Genomic DNA, 19454 nt, shown 5'->3' with positions numbered 1-19454 from the left:
TCTTGATTACTGTAGCTTTATAGTATAGTCTGAAGTCAGAGGTCCCAATTCTTCCAGCTCCATTTTTCTTGCAGATTGCTTTAGCTATTTGGGGTCATTTGTGTTTCCATAAAAATTGCAAAATTATTTGTTCTATTTCTATGAAAATACCATTGATAATTTTATAAGAATTGCATTGAAACTATAGATTGCTTTGAGTAGTATAGTCATTTTCACAATATGGATTCAAGCCACACAACACAGCCAAAAAGAAAGAGCAAAAAAAGATGTGGGGAGGGGACACAAACAGACAAACAACACCTAAGATAAACAGCAGACAAAAACAAATAAGCAGCAGCAAAGGAGTTTTAAAAAAGAAAAAGAAAACAAATGGGCAGGCAAAGCCCAAAACAAATGGTAAAAGCAAAACTAAATAAACAAAAACAAAACCATATGACCCAGCAATGCCACTACTATGCATATACCCTGCTGCTGCTGCTGCTAAATCGCTTCAGTCCTGTCCGACTGTGTGAGACTCCATGGACTGCAGCCTGCCAAGCTCCTCTGCCCATGGGATTTTCCAGGCAAGAGTACTGGAGTGGGTTGCCATTTCCTTCTCCAGCATATACCCTTAGGAAACCAGAATTGAAAAAGACACATACACCCCAGTGTTCACTGCAACACTATTTACAACAGCTAGAACATGGAAGTAACCTAGAAGTCCATCAGCAGGTGAATGAATAAGGAAGTTGTGATACATATACATAATTGAATATTACTCAGCTATAAAAAAAAGAATGCATTTGAGTCAGTTCTAACGAGGTGGGTGAACCTAGGGCCTATTTTACAGAGTGAAGTAAGTCATAAAGAGAAAGACAAATATTATATATTAACACATATATATGGAATCTAGAAGGATGGTACCAATGATCTTACATGCAAGGGAGCAAAGGAGATACAGACATAAAGAACAAACTTTTGGACTCAGTGGGAGAAAGAGAGAGTAGGATGATTTAAGAGAATAGCATTGAAACATATAAATTGCCATATGTAAAATGGTCAGTGGGAGTCTGGTATATGATGCAGGGCATCCCAAGCTGGTGCTCTGTGACAACCTGGAGGGATGGGGTGGGGAGGGAGGTGAGAGAGAGCTTCAGGATGGAAGGGGCACATGTATGCCTATGGCCAATTCATATTGATGTATAGCAAAAACCATCTCAAAATTGTAAAGTAATTATTCTTCTGTTAAAATAAATAAATTTATTTTAAAAGCAAAGAAGTAAAGAATATATTGATTAATTAATAAAATTAAATAATAAAAACAAAGACAATGACCAAAAAAAAAAAAAAAACACAAGAGAACAACAAAAGAACCCCAAATGAAAACAAGGGAAAAAACAACAAAGAAAAGAAAAATAGAAAAAATTAAAAATATTTTTTAATTTTTTACATTAAACAAATAAAAATAAAACAATAAGAGAAACAACAGAACAAAGCAAAATAAGAATATTTTCCTGGCATCTCAGCTGTCAGTGTCTTTGCCCCCACCAGGAGCCACAGCCAACCTCTGCCTCCCCTGGAGACTTTCTAACACCTCTAAGTAGGCCTCTGGACCCACTGTGGGCACTGTGGGGGCAGCTCAGACTCTGACCTGGGCCAGCTCCCACATGTGCTTGAGCCCAGAGTCCACAGCTGCTACCGCTACACAAGTCTTAGTTGCGAGAACACTCACAGTCTATTCAGACTTTTCAGAGATGATCATAGTATCTAATCTGCAATTCCAAGGAAAGATTTTTGTTCCTCTTCCCTAGTTGCCACACCCCTGGGGCTCAGCTGTGGTTTTAGCCGCACTTCTGTGTATTTTCTCCTGAGGCTGCCCTGGAGCTCAAATCTGCCTATGAGGACAGGGCATGGTGGTGGCAGCAGAGCTGCCCAGGGTTGTAGGATCCCCAGCTACAAGTGCGTGGGGAAGCCGGCAGCCACGAGCATGAAAGATCCAGCCCTAGTGGGAGCCTTTACTAGCACCTGGTGGCTGGCATGATAGAGTCCCCCAGCCCTGGTCAGAAAATATACCTTTTAATTCAATTTTTAAAAGATCAAGCCTCAGGAAAATTCATCTATAATTTTTTCAAATTTAGACAGAGTAGAGAAATTACCAAGAAAAATCCATGAAATTCTGCTTTAAAAATCAGAATACGAAATTTTTCTTGGGGGAGCAACAGATCACTATTAAAATAGAATATGGCAGACACTATTAAAATAGAACATTATTTCAGAATAATATTATCCTTATTAAGTCGTAAGGATATTATTCTTATTAAAATAGAATAATGTGTTGGTATTATTATTTTTTCCCAACTAAATTGAGATACAATGGACCAATAATGGGCTTCCCTCGTGGCTCAGATGGTAAAGAATCTCCCTGCAATGCAGGAGACCTGGTTTCAATCCCTGGGTTGGGAAGATGCCCCAGAGAAGGAAATTGCAACCCACCCCACTATTCTTGATTCTTGTCTGGAGAATCCCATGGACAGAGGAGCCTGGTGGGCTATAGTCCATGGGGTCGCAAAAAGTGATACACCACTAACACTTTCACCTACACTTTGACCAGTGACACTGTATAAGTTTAAGGTTCAGAATGTGATGATTTGATACAGTAAGAAACTTTCAGTTATAAAATACAGTACTGTTAACTAAAGTCATAATGCTGTACATTAGATCCCTGGAACTTATCATCTTATAACTGAAAGCTTGTATGCTTTGACCAGCATCTCTCTATTTCTCCAACCCTGTAGCCTCTGGTAGCCACCATTCTACTCTCTGTTTCTGTGAATTAAGTTGTTTAGATTTGTAATTTTTATTATAACTAGTGTTACTGCTCCAAAAATATGTTGTTTTTGAAAGCTTTCGAAATAAAAAACAACATATTTTTGGAGCAGTAACACTAGTTATAATAAAAATTGCTGAAAATTAATGTATATTATGTTCATACAGTGATTACCTTGGGAAGGAAAATAAGATTGTGCCAACACATGATGTGAGTTGTTCACATATATCTGCATTATTTCTTGCAATAAAAACACCTTGAATGAGGACCATTAAGTGGGTGAATTTGATACTATTGACTGGGTGGATACCAAGCCCTTCATATCCATTTTTTTTTTTTGCTCTATAGGTTTATTTTTATTATGGATTATCACTTGTAACAATTCAATATATATATAAATATAAAATTTTCAAATGCCATAGTTTGTCATTCAAATTCTTTTTCTTATAGGTTTCCATTACTTGTATTGATTTATATATGCATTGATCATTCATTGATCATTAATACACTTAATGATCATATATTTCATCATGTGTTCATGGCAAATGAATATTTATATCATGGACATTTCCTTCATTCCTTATCTACATGGTAAATGTTCCCAGCTTGAGTTTCATCTCATAAACACTTCCCTGAAATTTGCAGCTGTCATGCTAGGGATATTCTCTCTTTCTATTGTTGTCTTTCTTTGACTTGCTCCATCCCACTGCTTCCTTCTGAAGAATGAAACTTGCCAGGTGCCATTGTTTATGACAGAAAAAGAAAACCATAATAAGAAATGTCAGTATGAGAGTCCCATGTGCTGAATACTATTTTGGCTGCTCTTTTTCTGTTCATTTCTATTCTATTCATTGCAATATCCAGATACAGTTTTCTGATAGTTTTCATTGTACAATGAGAACCTGGAAGCTTCTCATACAGTTGAATTACTTTGAGCATTCTCAAAAAAAGTACTGGTCTTGGATTAAATTCAAAGTGTTTGAGTCTAAGTAATACAGTAAATAATAAAGGCTGTCTTGGCCACTTCTGTCTCCCCCAGGTAAGGGAAGACCGCTGCTTTACAGAAACAGTCCTGTTTGGATGCCTGATTATTTTGTATCATATTTTGTCTTATCTTCTAATCCTGGCTCTTCAAATGACCAAAAACTGTTGCTACTGGATATTCTCTTAGGTTCAAAATATACATAGAATTACTTCTTTTATTCATGCACTGTTTTTTTATTATTATTATTTTTTTTAACTTTACAATATTGTATTGGTTTTGCCATATATCAACATGAATCCACCACAGGTATACACGTGTTCCCCATCCTGAACCCTCCTCCCTCCTCCCTCCCCGTACCATCCCTCTGAGTCGTCCCAGTGCACCAGCCCCAAGCAACCAGTATCGTTCATCGAAACTGGACTGGTGACTTGTTTCATATATGATATTATTCATGCTTCAGTGCCATTCTCCCAAATCATCCCACCCTCTCCCTCTCCCACAGAGTCCACAAGACTGTTCTATACATCAGTGTCTCTTTTGCTGTCTCGTATACAGGGTTATTGTTACCATCTTTCTGAATTCCATATATATGCATTAGCATATTGTATTGGTGTTTTTCTTTCTGGCTTACTTCACTCTGTATAATAGGCTCCAGTTTCATCCACCTCATTAGAACTGATTCAAATGTATTCTTTTTAATGGCTGAGTAATACTCCATTGTGTATATGAACCACAGCTTTCTTATCCATTCATCTGCTGATGGACATCTAGGTTGTTTCCATGTCCTGGCTATTATAAAGAGTGCTGCGATGAACATTGGGGTACACGTGTCTCTTTCAATTCTGGTTTCCTCAGTGTGTATGCCCAGCAGTGGGTCATAAGGCAGTTCTATTTCCAGTTTTTAAAGGAATCTCCACACTGTTCTCCATAGTGGCTGTACTAGTTTGCATTCCCACCAACAGTGTAAGAGGGTTCCCTTTTCTCTACACCCTCTCCAGCACTGTTTTAAAAATTATGACATCTATCAAATTCATCTGGAGAGTCTGTTAAAACTTAGATTTCTGGATGTTACCTCCAATGTTTATCAGCAGTACATCTGGAGTGACACCTACAGTTAGCATTTCTAACAAGTTCCCAATTGATGCTGGCGCTTCTCATCTGGAGACCATTCATTTGCTTTTCTTTTCATGCCATTTTCCCTTCAGATTCATCAACAACATGGAGCCCAGAAATCAAACAGATATTTCAGAATTTTTTCTCCTGGGACTAACATAATCCAGAACTACAGCCCCTCCTCTTCTGTCTGTTCCTGTCCATGTACCTGATTACTGTCTTGGGAAACCTGCTCATCATCCTGGCTGTCATCTCTGACTCCCACCTCCCCCCCACCATGCACTTCTTTCTTTCCAACTTCTGCTTTATTGATGTCTGTATAAGCACTACCACAATCCCAAAGATGCTGGTCAACATCCAAGCACAGATACAGCACATTATTCATACAGGCTGCCTCACCCAGATTGGTTTTGTTCAGGTTTTTGGTGGTATGGAGAATGTTCTCCTTGCAGCAATGGCCTATGATCGCCATGTGGCCATTTGTTACCCCTTGAGGTACACAGTTACCATGAACCCCCAACTCTGTGTTCTGCTGATTCTACGTTCACTGTTCATTAGCACTATGGTTGGCTTACTCCATTGTCTGATGTTATTGAGACTGTCCTTCTGCAAGGACCTCTCTCTTCTTCTGTGAATTTGCTCAGGTCATCAAGCTGGCTTGTTCTGATACCCTCATCAATAACATCCTGATATATTCTGTAGCTAGCCTGTTTGGTGGTATTCCTCTTTTAGGGATCATTTTCTCTTACACTTAAATTGTCTCCTCTGTTTTGAGAATGCCTTCAGCAGGAGCAAAGCTTAAAGCTTTTTCCACCTGTGGGGCTCACCTCTCAGTTGTGTTCTTATTCTATGGGGCAGTTTTGGAGTTCACGTTAGTTCTGTGGTTACTGACTCATCTAGGAAGACAGAAGCAGTGGGTTCAGTTATGTACATTGTGGTTCCTCAAATGATGATTCCTTTTACCTACAGCCTGAGAAATAGTGACATGAAGTGAGCCTTAAGAAAACTCATCGGTGATGTACCTTCTTTTTTATGATTGTGCCATATATACTTTGGACTTGTGTTTCTGTGTTGAAGCAGAGGGATAGAAATCTTGGGTGAGCCATAGCACCTGATTCCTTCATCACCAAATTCTTCTGAAATAGCCAGACAACAGAATGGCCAGATTAATTTTAATTTAGGATTGAAACTTTCTGTCTTGCTTATTATATTTGACACATGATTTAAATTCTTTAAATTTAATTTTTTTGCTCAGGTTCTATAGAAGCAGAGCCCGAGACAAGGGTTCTAGTTTTAATGATATTTTGGGGGGAGGTCATTCTCATAAGAAGTCATATTCTAGAAGCTATGTAGGACAAGGGCATATTGAAGCAGGACTGTGGTCACTTCTGAAGACCAGCTTCCATTTGATCAATGTTACAACCATATCAGTTGTACCCCAGACTCATGATAATTCAGTTCAGTTCAGTTCAGTTGCTCAGTCATGTCCGACTCTTTGTGACCCTATGAACCGCAACATGCTAGGCCTCCCTGTCCATCACCACCTCCCAGAGTTTACCCAAACCCATGTCCATTGAGTCAGTGATGCCATCTAACCATCTCCTGTCATCCCCTTCTCCTCCTGCCCTCAATCTTTCCCAGCATCAGGGTCTTTTCAAATGAGTCAGCTCTTCGCATCAGGTGGCCAAAGTATTGAAGTTTCAGCTTCAACATCAGTCCCTCCAATGAACACCCAGGTCTGATCTCCTTTAGGATAGACTGGTTGGATCTCCTTGCAGTCCAAGGGACTCTCAAGAGTCTTCTCCAACACCACAGTTCAAAAGCATCAATTCTTCAGTGCTCAGCTTTCTTTATAGTCCAACTCTCACATCCATACATGACTACTGGAAAAACCATAGCCTTGACTAGACGGACGTTTGTTGGCAAAGTAATGTCTCTGCTTTTTTTTAAATTTTTTGTGTATTTTTAATTCAAATTTATTTATTTTAATTAGAGGCTAATTACTTCTGCTTTTTAATATGCTATCTAGGTTGGTCATAACTTTCCTTCCAAGGAGCAAGTGTCTTTCAATTTCATGGCTGCAGTCACCATCCGCAGTGATTTTGGAGCCCAGAAAAATAAAGTCAGCCACTGTTTCCACTGTTTCCCCATCCATTTGCCATGAAGTGATGGGACCAGATGCCATGATCTTAGTTTTCTGAACGTTGAGCTTTAAGCCAACTTTTTCACTCTCCTCTTTCACTTTCATCAGTGAAGTAAGAAACGTGACCTTTAAGTCACTGACTTCATAATGAATTAGATTGGTCACTGGTAAACCATAACTTTCTGAAGACATTAGGTATCTACCACACTCAATTTCATTACCTATGAAATTAGCAAAATTAAAGGATATCAGTAGTTTGAGATGACTGAGAGATATTTGAACTTCATTAGTGAGGAAACCTTCAGTTCCAATAAGGAAAAGAATCTCTAACTCTAATATACCCAAACAATAAAGAGAGTTATCTTTCACATCAAGGACTTCAGAGGAAAGAGATATATAAAAAGAGGGAGCAGGGATTCATTCAATCATTCATGTTTTGTCTTGTCCTGGGACTAGTTCTCCTCAGTGGTGGCACCAGATGAAGATGTCATATATGCACATGATTTTCAAAGACGGACCCATAACTGTCCTTCTTTGAATCAGATGATTATAGCATTTTCCATGAAGCCAACTAGAAGATATTTCTATAATGGATTGAATAGTGATCCTCAAAACAATTTGGTCACATTCTAAATAAAAGCGTGAATGTTGCTAATTTGGAATTAGAATCTTTGTAGAGGAACTATTGTGCCAAATATTGTGGGCAGGTCCTAAATGTAATCACATGAATCCTTATAAGCTAGACAGAAATGGAAATGGCACAGAAAAGGAGGAGGAAATGTAATCATTACAACAGGAATTGAATTTTTGCAGCCAGTATTTGATTTTCAGTATTTGATATTTTTTTAAGCTTTATTGAGATATAACTGACATGTAAAATTATATAATATTAAGGTGTATATCATGTTGATTTGATACAGGCTCTTGGTTCTGTTGTTTTGGTCAATGTACATTTTTATGCCAATATAATTCTGGTTTGATTACTTTAACTTTGTAATACAGTTTGAAGTCAGGAAGTGAATGCCTCCCTGAAGCATTGTTCTCTCTCAAGAATGCTTTGGAAATTAACCAAATGAATTATTTTTTCCAAATGAATTCTTTTTAAGTGCAGAGTTTGCTAGCGTTAAGTTCATTCACACTGTTGTATTTTCATCACCACTATCCATCCATAGAACTGTTCATCTCACAAAACTGAAATGTGTACCTATTGACAATAACACACTATCCCTTCTTGTCCCCTGGCCCTGGCAACCTCATTCTAATTTGTGTGACTTTGAATTTGACTACTCTAGGTACCTCATGTAAGTAGAATCATACATTATTTTTCCTTTTGTGACTGGCTTATTTCCCTTAGCATAATGTCCTCAAGATTCATTCATGTTGTAGTACGCATTAGAATTTCCATTCTTTTTAAGGCTTAATAATGTCCCTGGTGGTTCAGACAGTAAAGAATCTGCCTGAAGTGCAAAAGACCTGGGTTCTATTCCTGAGTTGGGAAGATCCCCTGGAGGAGGGCATGGCAACATACTCCAGTATTCTTGCCTGGAGAATCCCCATGGACAGAAGAGCCTGGTGGGCTACAGTCCATGGGATTGCAGAGTCGGACACAACTGAGCAGTTAAGCATAGCACAGCACGATGTGCTTCTTTGATGTGCTTTCTTGATGATCCATAGCTTGGCTTGGAGAATTTCGAGCATTACTTTGCTAGCATGTGAAATGAGTACAATTGTGCGGTAATTTGAGCATTCTTTGACATTGCCTTTCTTTGGGATTGGAATGAAAACTGACCTTTTCCAGTCCTGTGGCCACTGCTGAGTTTTCCAAATTTGCTGGCATATTGAGTGCAGCACTTTCACAGCATCATCTTTCAGGATTTGAAATAGCTCAACTGGAATCCCATCACTTCCACTAGCTTTGTTCGTAGTGATGCTTCCTAAGGCCCATCTGACTTCGCATTCCAGGATGTCTGGCTCTAGTCCACTGATCACACCATCGTGCTTATCTGGGTCATGAAGTTCTTCTTTGTATAGTTCTATGTATTTTTGCCACCTCTTAATACTTCTGCTTCTGTTAGGTCCATACCATTTCTGTCCTTTATTGCGTTTTCTTTGCATGAAATGTTCCCTTGGTATCTCTAATTTTCTTGAAGAGATCTCTAGTCTTTCCCATTCTATTGTTTTCCTCTATTTCTTTGCTTTGATCACCGATGAAGGCTTTCTTATCTCTCCTTGCTATTCTTTGGAACTCTGCGTTCAGATGCTAAGCCTACTTTTAATATTTGAGGAAATGCCATACCATCTTCAATAGTAGCCACACTGTTTACATTACCAACATTCCACATGGGTTCAAATTTCTCTATATCATTGCCAACACTTGTTCTCTTCATCTTCCTCTTCCTCTTCTTCTTCTTCTTCTTTTTTTTTTTTTTTTGCCAAGCAGCTTGCAGGATCTTAGCTGCCCAACCAGAGATTGAACCAGGTCCCATGGCAGTGAAAACATGGAGTCCTAACCACTGAACTGCCAGAGAATTCCTTTTTCTTCTCCTTCTTTGCTTCTTCTTCCTCCCCTCCCCTTACTTCTCCTCATTCTTCTTTTTAGTAATAATGATAATTCTGCCTATCAGGTACCTCATTGTGGTTTTGTTTTGCACTTTCTTAATGACTGGTGATGTTGAACATGTTTTCATGTGCTTGTGGCCATTTGTATATTTTCTCTGGAGAAAATCTGTTCAAGCCCTTTTCCCATTAGTTAGTCATGTTTTTGTTTATATTTTTATTGTTGAGCTGTAGGTGTTCATTGTAATTGTAGGATATTAAACCATTATCATATAATTACAAACTGGCTGAATTAATCACTTTTTTCATCATTGGATTGCATTTATTTTATTTAAGAGATGATTGAAATTAAGAGATGATTATTTAAGAGATGATTGACAATAATTTCTATTATCATTTCTACTGTTATTGCATAGATACACTAATTTCTATTCTCAGCACTATTTATTAAAAGGTCAGATCCTTTCTCTGCAATGTCACATTGTTTTTAAGAAAGTGTCCACGTGTACCCCAATGTTCATTGCAGCACTGTTTGTAATAGCCAGGACATGGAAGCAAACTAGATGTCCATCAGCAGATGAATGGATAAGAAAGCTGTGGTACATATACCCAATGGAGTATTACTCAGCCATTCAAAAGAATACATTTGAATCAGTTCCAATGAGGTGGATGAAACTGGAGCCTATTATACAGAGTGAAGTAAGCCAGAAAGAAAAACACCAATACAGTATGCTAACGCATATATATGGAATTTAGAAAGATGGTAACAATAATCCTGTATACGAGACAGCAAAAGAGACACTGATGTATAGTACAGTCTTTTGGACTCTGTGGGAGAGAGAGAGGGTGGGATGATTTGGGAGAATGGCATTGAAATATGTATAATATCATATATGAAACGAGTCGCTAGTCCAGATTCAGTGCACAATACTGGATGCTTGGGGCTGGTGCACTGGGACGACCCAGAGGGATGGTACGGGGAGGGAGGAGGGAGGAGGGTTCAGGATGGGGAACACGTGTATACCTGTGGTGGATTCACTTCGATATATGGCAGAACCAATACAATATTGTTAAGTTTAAAAATAAAATAAAATTTAAAAAAATAAAAGAAAAAAGAAAATGTCCAATGCCTCCCCTGTCCTCAGTAAAATTTTGGTACAAGTAGGAGTTTAATTGGTCCTCTATTTCTATCTGTTCCAGAACCATGCCATTTTATTTACTATTACTCCATATTTTGATATTTGGTAAGGCAAGTACTTCACTTTTTTTCCCATATGCTAATAAATTGAATATTCTTTCTCTATCGCTTTTTCATATAAAATTTCATAATATCAGCCTTTTAAATAATAATAAAATTTCAGGATTTACTTTAAATCTAAGTAAATTTGAGGAAAATTGACATGTCTATGATATATATTGTGTATAGCTATCCAAAATTAGAATATTCTTTCCATTTTTTAGGTTTACTTTAGCATCCTTCTATAAAATGTTACAGACTTTTCTATAATATGCTTTCACATCTTTTCTTAGAATATTTCCATGTATTTATCTGATGTTTTCTCAAAAATATATTTTAGAAATCATGCTTTCTAAATAAATTTTACTTTGTAAAACATGTGATTAATATTTGTATAGTTATTTTGATTACAGCAAACTTTCTACATTCTATTGTTCTTTCTAATAAATTACCTATAGGTTTCTTTACATTCTCTACTTAGATGCTAATATTATTTGCTAATGGTTATATGTTTATTTGTCCTTAATAACTCAAACCTACACTATGTTTTTTTGAATGAAAGTGGCATTTTTTGGCACCTGTTCTTGATTTTCAAGGGAATGTTTTGGCAGAAATAGATTCATAGGTACAGAGAACAAACTGGTGGTTTTCAGAAAGGAAGGGATATGGGATTGGGCAAAAAAGATGGAAGGGATTAAGCAGTACAAACTTCCAGTTGTAAAATATGTCACAGGGATGTCATATACAGCATGGAGAAAACAGTCAATAATATTGTAATAACTTGTGACAGATAATAACTAAGACTTATCACAGTGATCATTTCATAAGGTACAAAAATATTGAATCACTAAGTTTTGGAAACTAATGCTGCATTGTATGTCAGTTATAATCAAATAAAACAATAGTAAAGGAAATGTTTTGAATATTTGACCATGAAGTATTTCATTTACTGCTGATTATCTGAAATACCCTTTTTTGAGTTAAGGCCATTTCTTCTATATTTGTTTCACTATTTTTTTTATCATCATGGAGGGAAATTTCATTCAAATGCTTTTTCTCCATTTATAGAAAATAATTCTATGTCTTTCTCTTTATAAGTGTGTCAAATCATATTCAAGAGTTCTAATACACATATTTTTTCACTTATTCATTCATTCCTTCATCAAATGTTAATTTAGAACACACTGTTGCCAGACCATTTGTCATGCTGATGTAGAACAGGGCACAAACAGGTGGAAGTCCCAGTGCTCAGAAAGTGTTCATCCATGAGGGGAGGTGAAATTAATAAAAGAAAGCCTCAGTAAAACATAATCAGGAGTCCAGAAAGGGGAGCTCTCATGCAATACCACTCATGGGCCATTACCCAAAGGTCTGTCAATTACAGACCCTAGCAGAATAATCATCAGCAGTGAAGAATCAGCAATCACTGACCCCCAAAGAAAAGATGTACCTTGGATCTCCCACAAGGAACTGACCACCCCCATCAACTCAGCCAATGAGATGCTTTCATCACCTGGAAATTTTGCTTTTCTCCAGTGGAATTTTCATTCAAGACAACTGCTCCCAATGTCTTCCTTTTTGTCTGTAAAACAAAATTTTGTCCTTTGTTTGTTGGTCTTGGCCTGTTGCTTTTGCTATAATGTACTTGCCATAATTGCAATGCTATGCTATTCACAAACAAACTACTTTTTGCTAGTAAATAACTCTTTTAAGCTCAAAAGAGGAAACAGGTGACATACAAGAGATATTGTGGAGGACAATGTGATGTATTGATCTTTTAGGAAGATCAATATCTTCCTATGTATCATCTTTTAGGAAGGAAGTAATCATTGCTCCAGTGGCAGAGTATGCTGCTGGCAAACAGCCCTTCACTGGCAACTCCCTTTGGGGCAAACTTCAGAAGAAAGCCACTGCACCCAAAGTCATCCCCTTTTCCAGGGTTGCATCTAATAACTGACTAGTACAGTTATTAAAGGTGTTTAAAGTCCTTCCTCTCTTGCATCAACTTGGAATAGCTCTGAAGGGACAGTCCAGGCTTAAGCTTCCTTTAGGGTCTCTGGAGCCTGACTCTCGGACTCCATTGCACCTACTCACTTTCTCTGCCCACTCTTATTTTCTTACCTTCTCTTCCACAAGGATATATCTAGGAGCACTCCCTCCAAACTCCTGCATGCTAATCCCTTCTCTGTGTCTACCTCTCAGTAACCTAATTCAACGCCATAAGAAAAATATCAACTGACAGATGGTGAAAGATGCTATGGAGAATAGACACTTGGAAGGAAAGTTATGATAAACCTAGACAGCTTACTAAAAAGTAGAGATATCATTTTGCTGACAAAGGAGCATATAGTCAAAGCTATGGTCTTCCCAGTAGTCTTGTACGGGTGTGAGAATTGGACCATAAAGAAGGTTGAGTGCCAAAAAATTGATGCTTTCAAATTGTGGAGTTGGAGAAGACTCTTGAGAGTCCCTTGGACTGCTAGGAGATCAAACCCATCAATCCTAAAGGAAATCAATGCTAAATATTCATTGGAAGGACCGATGCTGAACCTGAAGCACCAGTACTTTGGCCACCTGATCGAAAGAGCCAACTCATTGGAAAAGACCCTGGTGCTGGGAAAGACTAAAGGCAAAAGGAAAAGGGTGGTGAGACAGACGATGAGATGGTTAGATAGCATCACTGACTGGACATGAATGTGAGCAAACTCCAGAAGGTGGTGAAGGACAGGCAAGCCTGGTGTGCTGCAATCCATGGGGTTGCAAAGAGTCGGACACAACTTAGTGACTGCACAACAACGAATAATGGTAAAAAGACAAGAATAAGTAAATGTGTGCAATTTTACACAGAAGGGCAAGAAGACTTGCTGAGAAATTCACATTCTAATACAGGCTTGAAAGAGGCATGGGAGAAAACAACATGTCTTTGTGGAGCAAAAATCAACCTGTGTTCCTGGAGGAAAACCGGATTTTTCAGAATGCACTACCCATTTTTATTCTTTGTTAGATTTAATTTTTAAAAAATCTGTTAGTAATTTTGCAGGAGTAAGAATGCCTTGTGATTTTCCATTCTTCTAAACTTGTGTGCTTCAGGCATCCAGGCTGTTTTGTCCTTATGAAATGAGATAGAGGTTATCCTTTTCTCTATTTTCTAAAATCATACCTTTATTCTATTTTATTTTATTTTTCTGTTGTGTGCAGTCCTTCTCGAGTTGCAGTGAGCAGGGGCTAGTTTTTGTCGCAGTGCATGGGCTGCTCATTGCCGTAGCTTCTCTTGTTGCGGAGCGCAAGCTCCAGGTGCACAGGCTTCAGTAGTTGCAGCACGTAGGCTCAGGAGTTGTGGCTCCTGGGCTCAGTTCTCTGTGACACGTGCAATCTTTCCGGACCAGGGATCGAATTCTATGTCCTCTGCATTGGCAAGGGGGATTCTTATCCAATGGACCACCAGGAAAGTCCTTACCTTTATTCTTAATATTACCTCTTCCTTGATTGCTTAGAAGACCTTGCCTCAATTCTGTTTACTTAAGGTTGTATTTCCTCATTAGTTACGCTATTGCACAATTTAATTTGCACAGTGCTTCCTCATAATCAGTTTCCATTTTTATTCTCATAATTGATATCTAGTTTCATATGTGGTTGGAAAAGATGCTTGGTATAGTTTTTACCTTCTTAAATTTGTTGAGACATCTTTTGTGACCTGGCTGGTGATATATACTGGAGAATGTTCTATGTGCCATTGAAATATAATACACATTATATCACTATGTATAAAATAGACAAACAATATAGACCCATTATATGGCACAATATTCTGTAATAACTTGTATGGGGACAGATGTGATAAAGAATGGATATATATGTATATGTATAAATAAATCAGTTTGCAATATGTCTGAAACTAACACAATGTAAAACAACTATATCCCAATATAAAATAAAAAAATTTTTTTTAAGAATCTGTATTCTGTTGTTTTTGGATAGAATATCTTATAGATACATGTTGATTACCACTAGTCTAATATGTCATTTAAGGCCACTATTTCCTAATTGATTTTTCTGTGTGGATAATCTGTTTGCTGATGTATGTGAAGTGTTAAAGTCATCTACTATTATTGTTTTATTGTGAAATTCTGCCTTTATCTGTTATAGTTTGCTTTATATATTTAGATTCTTAAGTATTAGGTACATATATGTTAATGAGTATTATATCCTCTTCTTTCTTGATTTTCTGTCTTTATAATGTCCTTATTTGTCTTTTATTATAGACTTACTTTAATCTACTTTGTCTGATGTGAATATTGCTATACTAGCTTTCTTTTCAATTCTATTTTTATGGATATCTTTTCCATTCCCTCACTTTCAGTCTGTGTTCTTTAGCTCTGAAGTGAGTCTCTTGTAAGCAACATATAGGTGGATCTTGTTATTTTATCCAATAAGCCGCCCTATATCTTTTGATTGGTGTATTTAGCTCATTGACATTTAAAGCTATTGATAGGTATGTTGCTATTGTTTAGTAGCTAAGTCATGTCTGAGTCTTTTATAACCCCATGGATGGTAGCCTCCAGGCTCCTCCATTCAAGGGATTTCTCAGGCAAGAATACTGGAGTGGGTTGCCATTTCTTCTCCAGGGGATGTTCCTAAGCTACTTGGGAACCCCTTTGATAGGTATGTACTTATTGCCATTTTGTTACTTGCTTTCTGGTTGTTTTTGTAGTTCTCTGTTCTTTTCATATTCCCTAAGTTTCTTCCCTTTTGGTGTGATGTTTTCATTTAGTGATATGCTTGTGTTCCTGTCTCTCTATTTTTTGGTATCAATAATCCAGCCACCAAGCCATCACGTAGCTTGGTTCAGTTCTCTCTGGGAGGCTTCTTTTGAAACTTTCTGTTGCTCTAAGCTCATAGTCATGGTTTCAAACACTGTCCATAACTCTTATGTTCACTCTCATTTCTCAATAACAAATCTCCACTTCTGCTTTAGTTTCTAAAATTTTATATCTCTTGTTTTTCTGTTATTTTATGTGTTTGAAGGAAGTGAGGTTAAAGTAGTAAGGGATGAAGTTACAACAATATCTTGTTTCCTGTTGGTTTTACTATATCCAGAAAATTGTATGTTAACACATTTCATACAGTAGCAGTGAACAATAGAGGAAATAAATTGATGTGTGCATGTTAAGTTGCTTCACTCATGTCTGATTCTGTTTGACCCTATGGACTGTAGTTTGCAGACTCCTCTGTCCATGGGATTCCCCAAGCAAGAATACTGGAATGGGTTGCCATGCCCTCCTCCAGGGGGTCTTTATGACCCAGGGATTGAACCCATGTCTCTTATGTCTCCTGTATTGGCAGGCAGGTTCACAAGCACATGAAAATATTGAATTCTTTAAAGACGAAAGATAGTTTAATTAATATTAATATGGGATACCAACCCCACTTATTAGATAATGGGTAAAATCTAACTAAATGAACTGAGAGTATGCTTTCACACTAGTGTTTTGCCTTGATCCTGTAACCTCTTACATTTCTATGAAAAACTTAGAAATGGACACGAGCAGAAAAGTAGACAGTGTACACTTGGCCTCACAGAGTCAAGAAAGCAGCCATCCTGAATTTTCCCATGTAGAATCTTCTTAAGTATTTGCACTCCCCTGGGATCACAGCAACATTAAATTGCTTGGTTAACAAGGAGCTTTGGAAATTGAATCTCTAGGGTTCAAGACTGCAATCTATCTGCTACCGCTTCTATCCACAGTTCTTTCCTTGGATATAAGCAGCACACAGACTCCTACCATAGATGACCCTTCCTGCCCAGGAGCTGGTGACTCACTCAGACCCTTTTCTTCCTAAGGACAGATCTTTGGTTTGGTATATCACAGATGTCAGACATCATTTCACTGCGATGCCAGCCAGGTAACCTAATGATCCTTAGTGAATGTTTGGAAATGAGGACAGGTATTTGGGTACAACTTTATCCTGAAAAAGCTATAAAAAGAGTACATACCCCAGATTTCCCTGGTGGCTCTGACAGTAAAGTGTCTGCTACAATGCCGGAGACCCGGGTTCAATCCCTGGGTTGGTAAGATCCCCTGGAGAAGGAAATGGAAGCCCACTCCAGTACTATTGCCTGGAAAACCCCATGGACAGAGGAGCCTGGTAGGCTACAGTCCATGGGGTCACAGAGAGTCGAACATGACAAGCAACTCCATTTTCCACTTTCCACCCCAGATGATTAGAACCAAGTCACTTTTCATAACTTATGTCATCTTCATACTTCTTTTTTATTTTGCATCAATAATTAAGCATCTCTGATTTATGAATACCAATAAATATTTTTAAAAACCAACCAAGGTGTTGGTAACCTTTTCTAGAACTGTTTATGCTCTGCTGTCATCAGCTTTGGGTATTTTTATTGTTACTCAGTCACTTAGTCATGTCTAACTCTGCAACCCCATGGACTGCATCATGACAGTTTCCTCTGTCCTCCACTGTCTCCTGAAGTTTGCTCAAATTCATGTCCACTGAGTCAGTGGTGCTATCTAACCATCTCATCCTCTGCCACCCTCTTCTCCTTTAGCCTTCAATCTTTCCCAGCATCAGGTTCTTTTCCAATAAGTCAGCTCTTTGCATCATGTGGCCAAAGCATTGGAGCTTCAGCATCAGTCCTTCCAATGAATATTCAGGATTGATTTCCTTTAGGATTTTTTTTTTTACATAACACATAAATATGCATGCAGAAGGCTTTCCCTCCCCTCCCCACTCCTTTAGTTTCTTTCCATTCCCAAGATGGTTTATGCTTCTTGTAACACTACTGCTGCTTCCCTAGTGACTACACATTTTATTGTCTTGTTACCACATCTTATTCATCAGATTCATCAGCATCATGGAACCCAGAAACCAAACAGCTGTTTCTGAATTTCTTCTCATGAGACTGACAGAGAATGAAAAACTGAAGACCATCTTATTCAACCTGTTCCTGTCCATGTACCTGGTCACTGTCCTGGGAAACCTGCTCATCATCCTGGCTGTCATCTTTGACTCCCACCTCCACACCCCCATGTACTTCTTTCTCTCCCATCTGTCCTTTACAGACATTGGTTTAAGCACAACCATCATCCCAAAGATCCTGGTAAACATGCAAGCACAGAGTCAAAGAATCACTTACACGGGTTGCCTCACTCAGATCTGTTTTGTCTTGATTTTGGTTTGTTGGGAAAGTTTTCTCCTTGGAGCAATGGCCTATGACCGCTATGTGGCTATTTGTCACCCACTGAGGTACACAGTCATCGTGAACCCCCACCTCTGTGTTATGCTGACTCTACTCTCCTTGTTCATTAGCATTGGGAATGCCCTGCTCCACACTCTGATGGTGCTGCCACTATCCTTCTGCAAGGAACTGGAAATCTCCCTCTTCTTCTGTGAAGTTGTTCAGGTCATCAAGCTTGCCTGCTCTGATACTCTCATTAATAATGCTCTTCTTTATTTTGCAATTAGCCTATTAGGTGGCATTCCTGTTTTCGGAATCATTTTCTCTTATACTAAAATAATCTCCTCTATTTTGAGACAGTCATCAGTGGGTGGAAAGTATAAAACTTTTTCTACCTGTGGGTCTCACCTTTCAGTTGTGTCCTTGTTCTATGGGACAGGTTTTGGAGTGTACATTTGTTCTGCAATTCCTGACTCTCCCAGGAAGACTGCAGTGGCTTCATTGATGTACACCATGGTCACTCCCACGATGAACCCCTTCATCTACAGCCTGAGGAACAAAGACATGAAGGGAGCTTTGAGGAAACTCTTCAGTAGAGTACCTACTATTCTATGATTGTGTCATTTTCTAGGTCTCTGATGTTTGACATAAACTTCCCATTCTCTAATATAAGGTTTTGGTTAGAGCCAGTAGAAGCTGAATCTGAGGCAGAGGTTCATGGTATAGTAATTTTGTGGGGAATGTTCCCAGCACGAGGGAAGTGGGGAAAGGTGTGTAGGTCAAGGAAAGAATTTAAACAAGTCTGTGTACATGAAGAAATAGATTCTGCCTGCTTCCTTGGATGACACCATGTAAATTGTACCCCAGAGTAAAGCATATTTACAAGACATCGTGGTTGATCTTTCACACCTCAGTTCAGGGATCTTTAAGACCAGTCACTGGTAAATTGGACATATGTTAGGCAACATTAGCATCCATAACACTTGACTTCATTATCCATAAAATTTTGTGATTAGATTATCTCAGCAGTTTGAAATGATTGTGGAATATTTGAAGTTGATCAGTGAGGAAAATTTTCTTGCTAATAAAGAAATCCTGACTCTTAATATGCTCAAACAATAAAGATAATTATCTTTCATCACAAGGATTTCAGAGGCAGGAAATGTGCAGGAACAGGAAATTAGAGATTCATTCATTCCTCCATGAAGAGGCTTCATATTAGGTTGATTCCCCTCATGGACTCAGATGGCTGAAATAGATTCAGGCATATCTAGACATGATTACTGGAGACAAACAAAATTGACTGTCCTTCAATGAGTCTGTTGTTAATTGAAGTTCTATTTATAATAGATATTTCCATGGCATCACCCATAAGGTATTACCTTCAATCTTATCACTGAGAAATGGATCATATGC

General features: G+C 38.2%; 1 protein-coding gene and 1 pseudogene across 1 annotated transcript; both read left to right on the top strand.

Annotated features, from left to right (window-relative positions):
- Window positions 5010-5898, top strand: OR7G54P (olfactory receptor family 7 subfamily G member 54, pseudogene; annotated as a pseudogene).
- OR7G48 (olfactory receptor family 7 subfamily G member 48) lies at window positions 17715-18653 on the top strand. Its single transcript, NM_001389910.1, has one exon. The coding sequence runs from the start codon at window positions 17715-17717 to the stop codon at window positions 18651-18653; it is 939 nt and encodes a 312-aa protein (NP_001376839.1).
- Window positions 18654-19454: the final 801 nt, after the last annotated feature.

The sequence above is a fragment of the Bos taurus genome, chromosome 7, assembly GCF_002263795.3.
Source record: "Bos taurus isolate L1 Dominette 01449 registration number 42190680 breed Hereford chromosome 7, ARS-UCD2.0, whole genome shotgun sequence".
NCBI classification, from domain to species: Eukaryota; Metazoa; Chordata; class Mammalia; order Artiodactyla; family Bovidae; genus Bos; species Bos taurus.
This window is presented reverse-complemented; position numbering and strand designations above follow the sequence as displayed.

Coding starts and splice junctions, on each gene's coding strand:
- OR7G48 (NM_001389910.1), top strand. CDS start 17,715: ATGGAACCCAGAAACCAAACAGCTGTTTCTGAATTTCTTCTCATGAGA.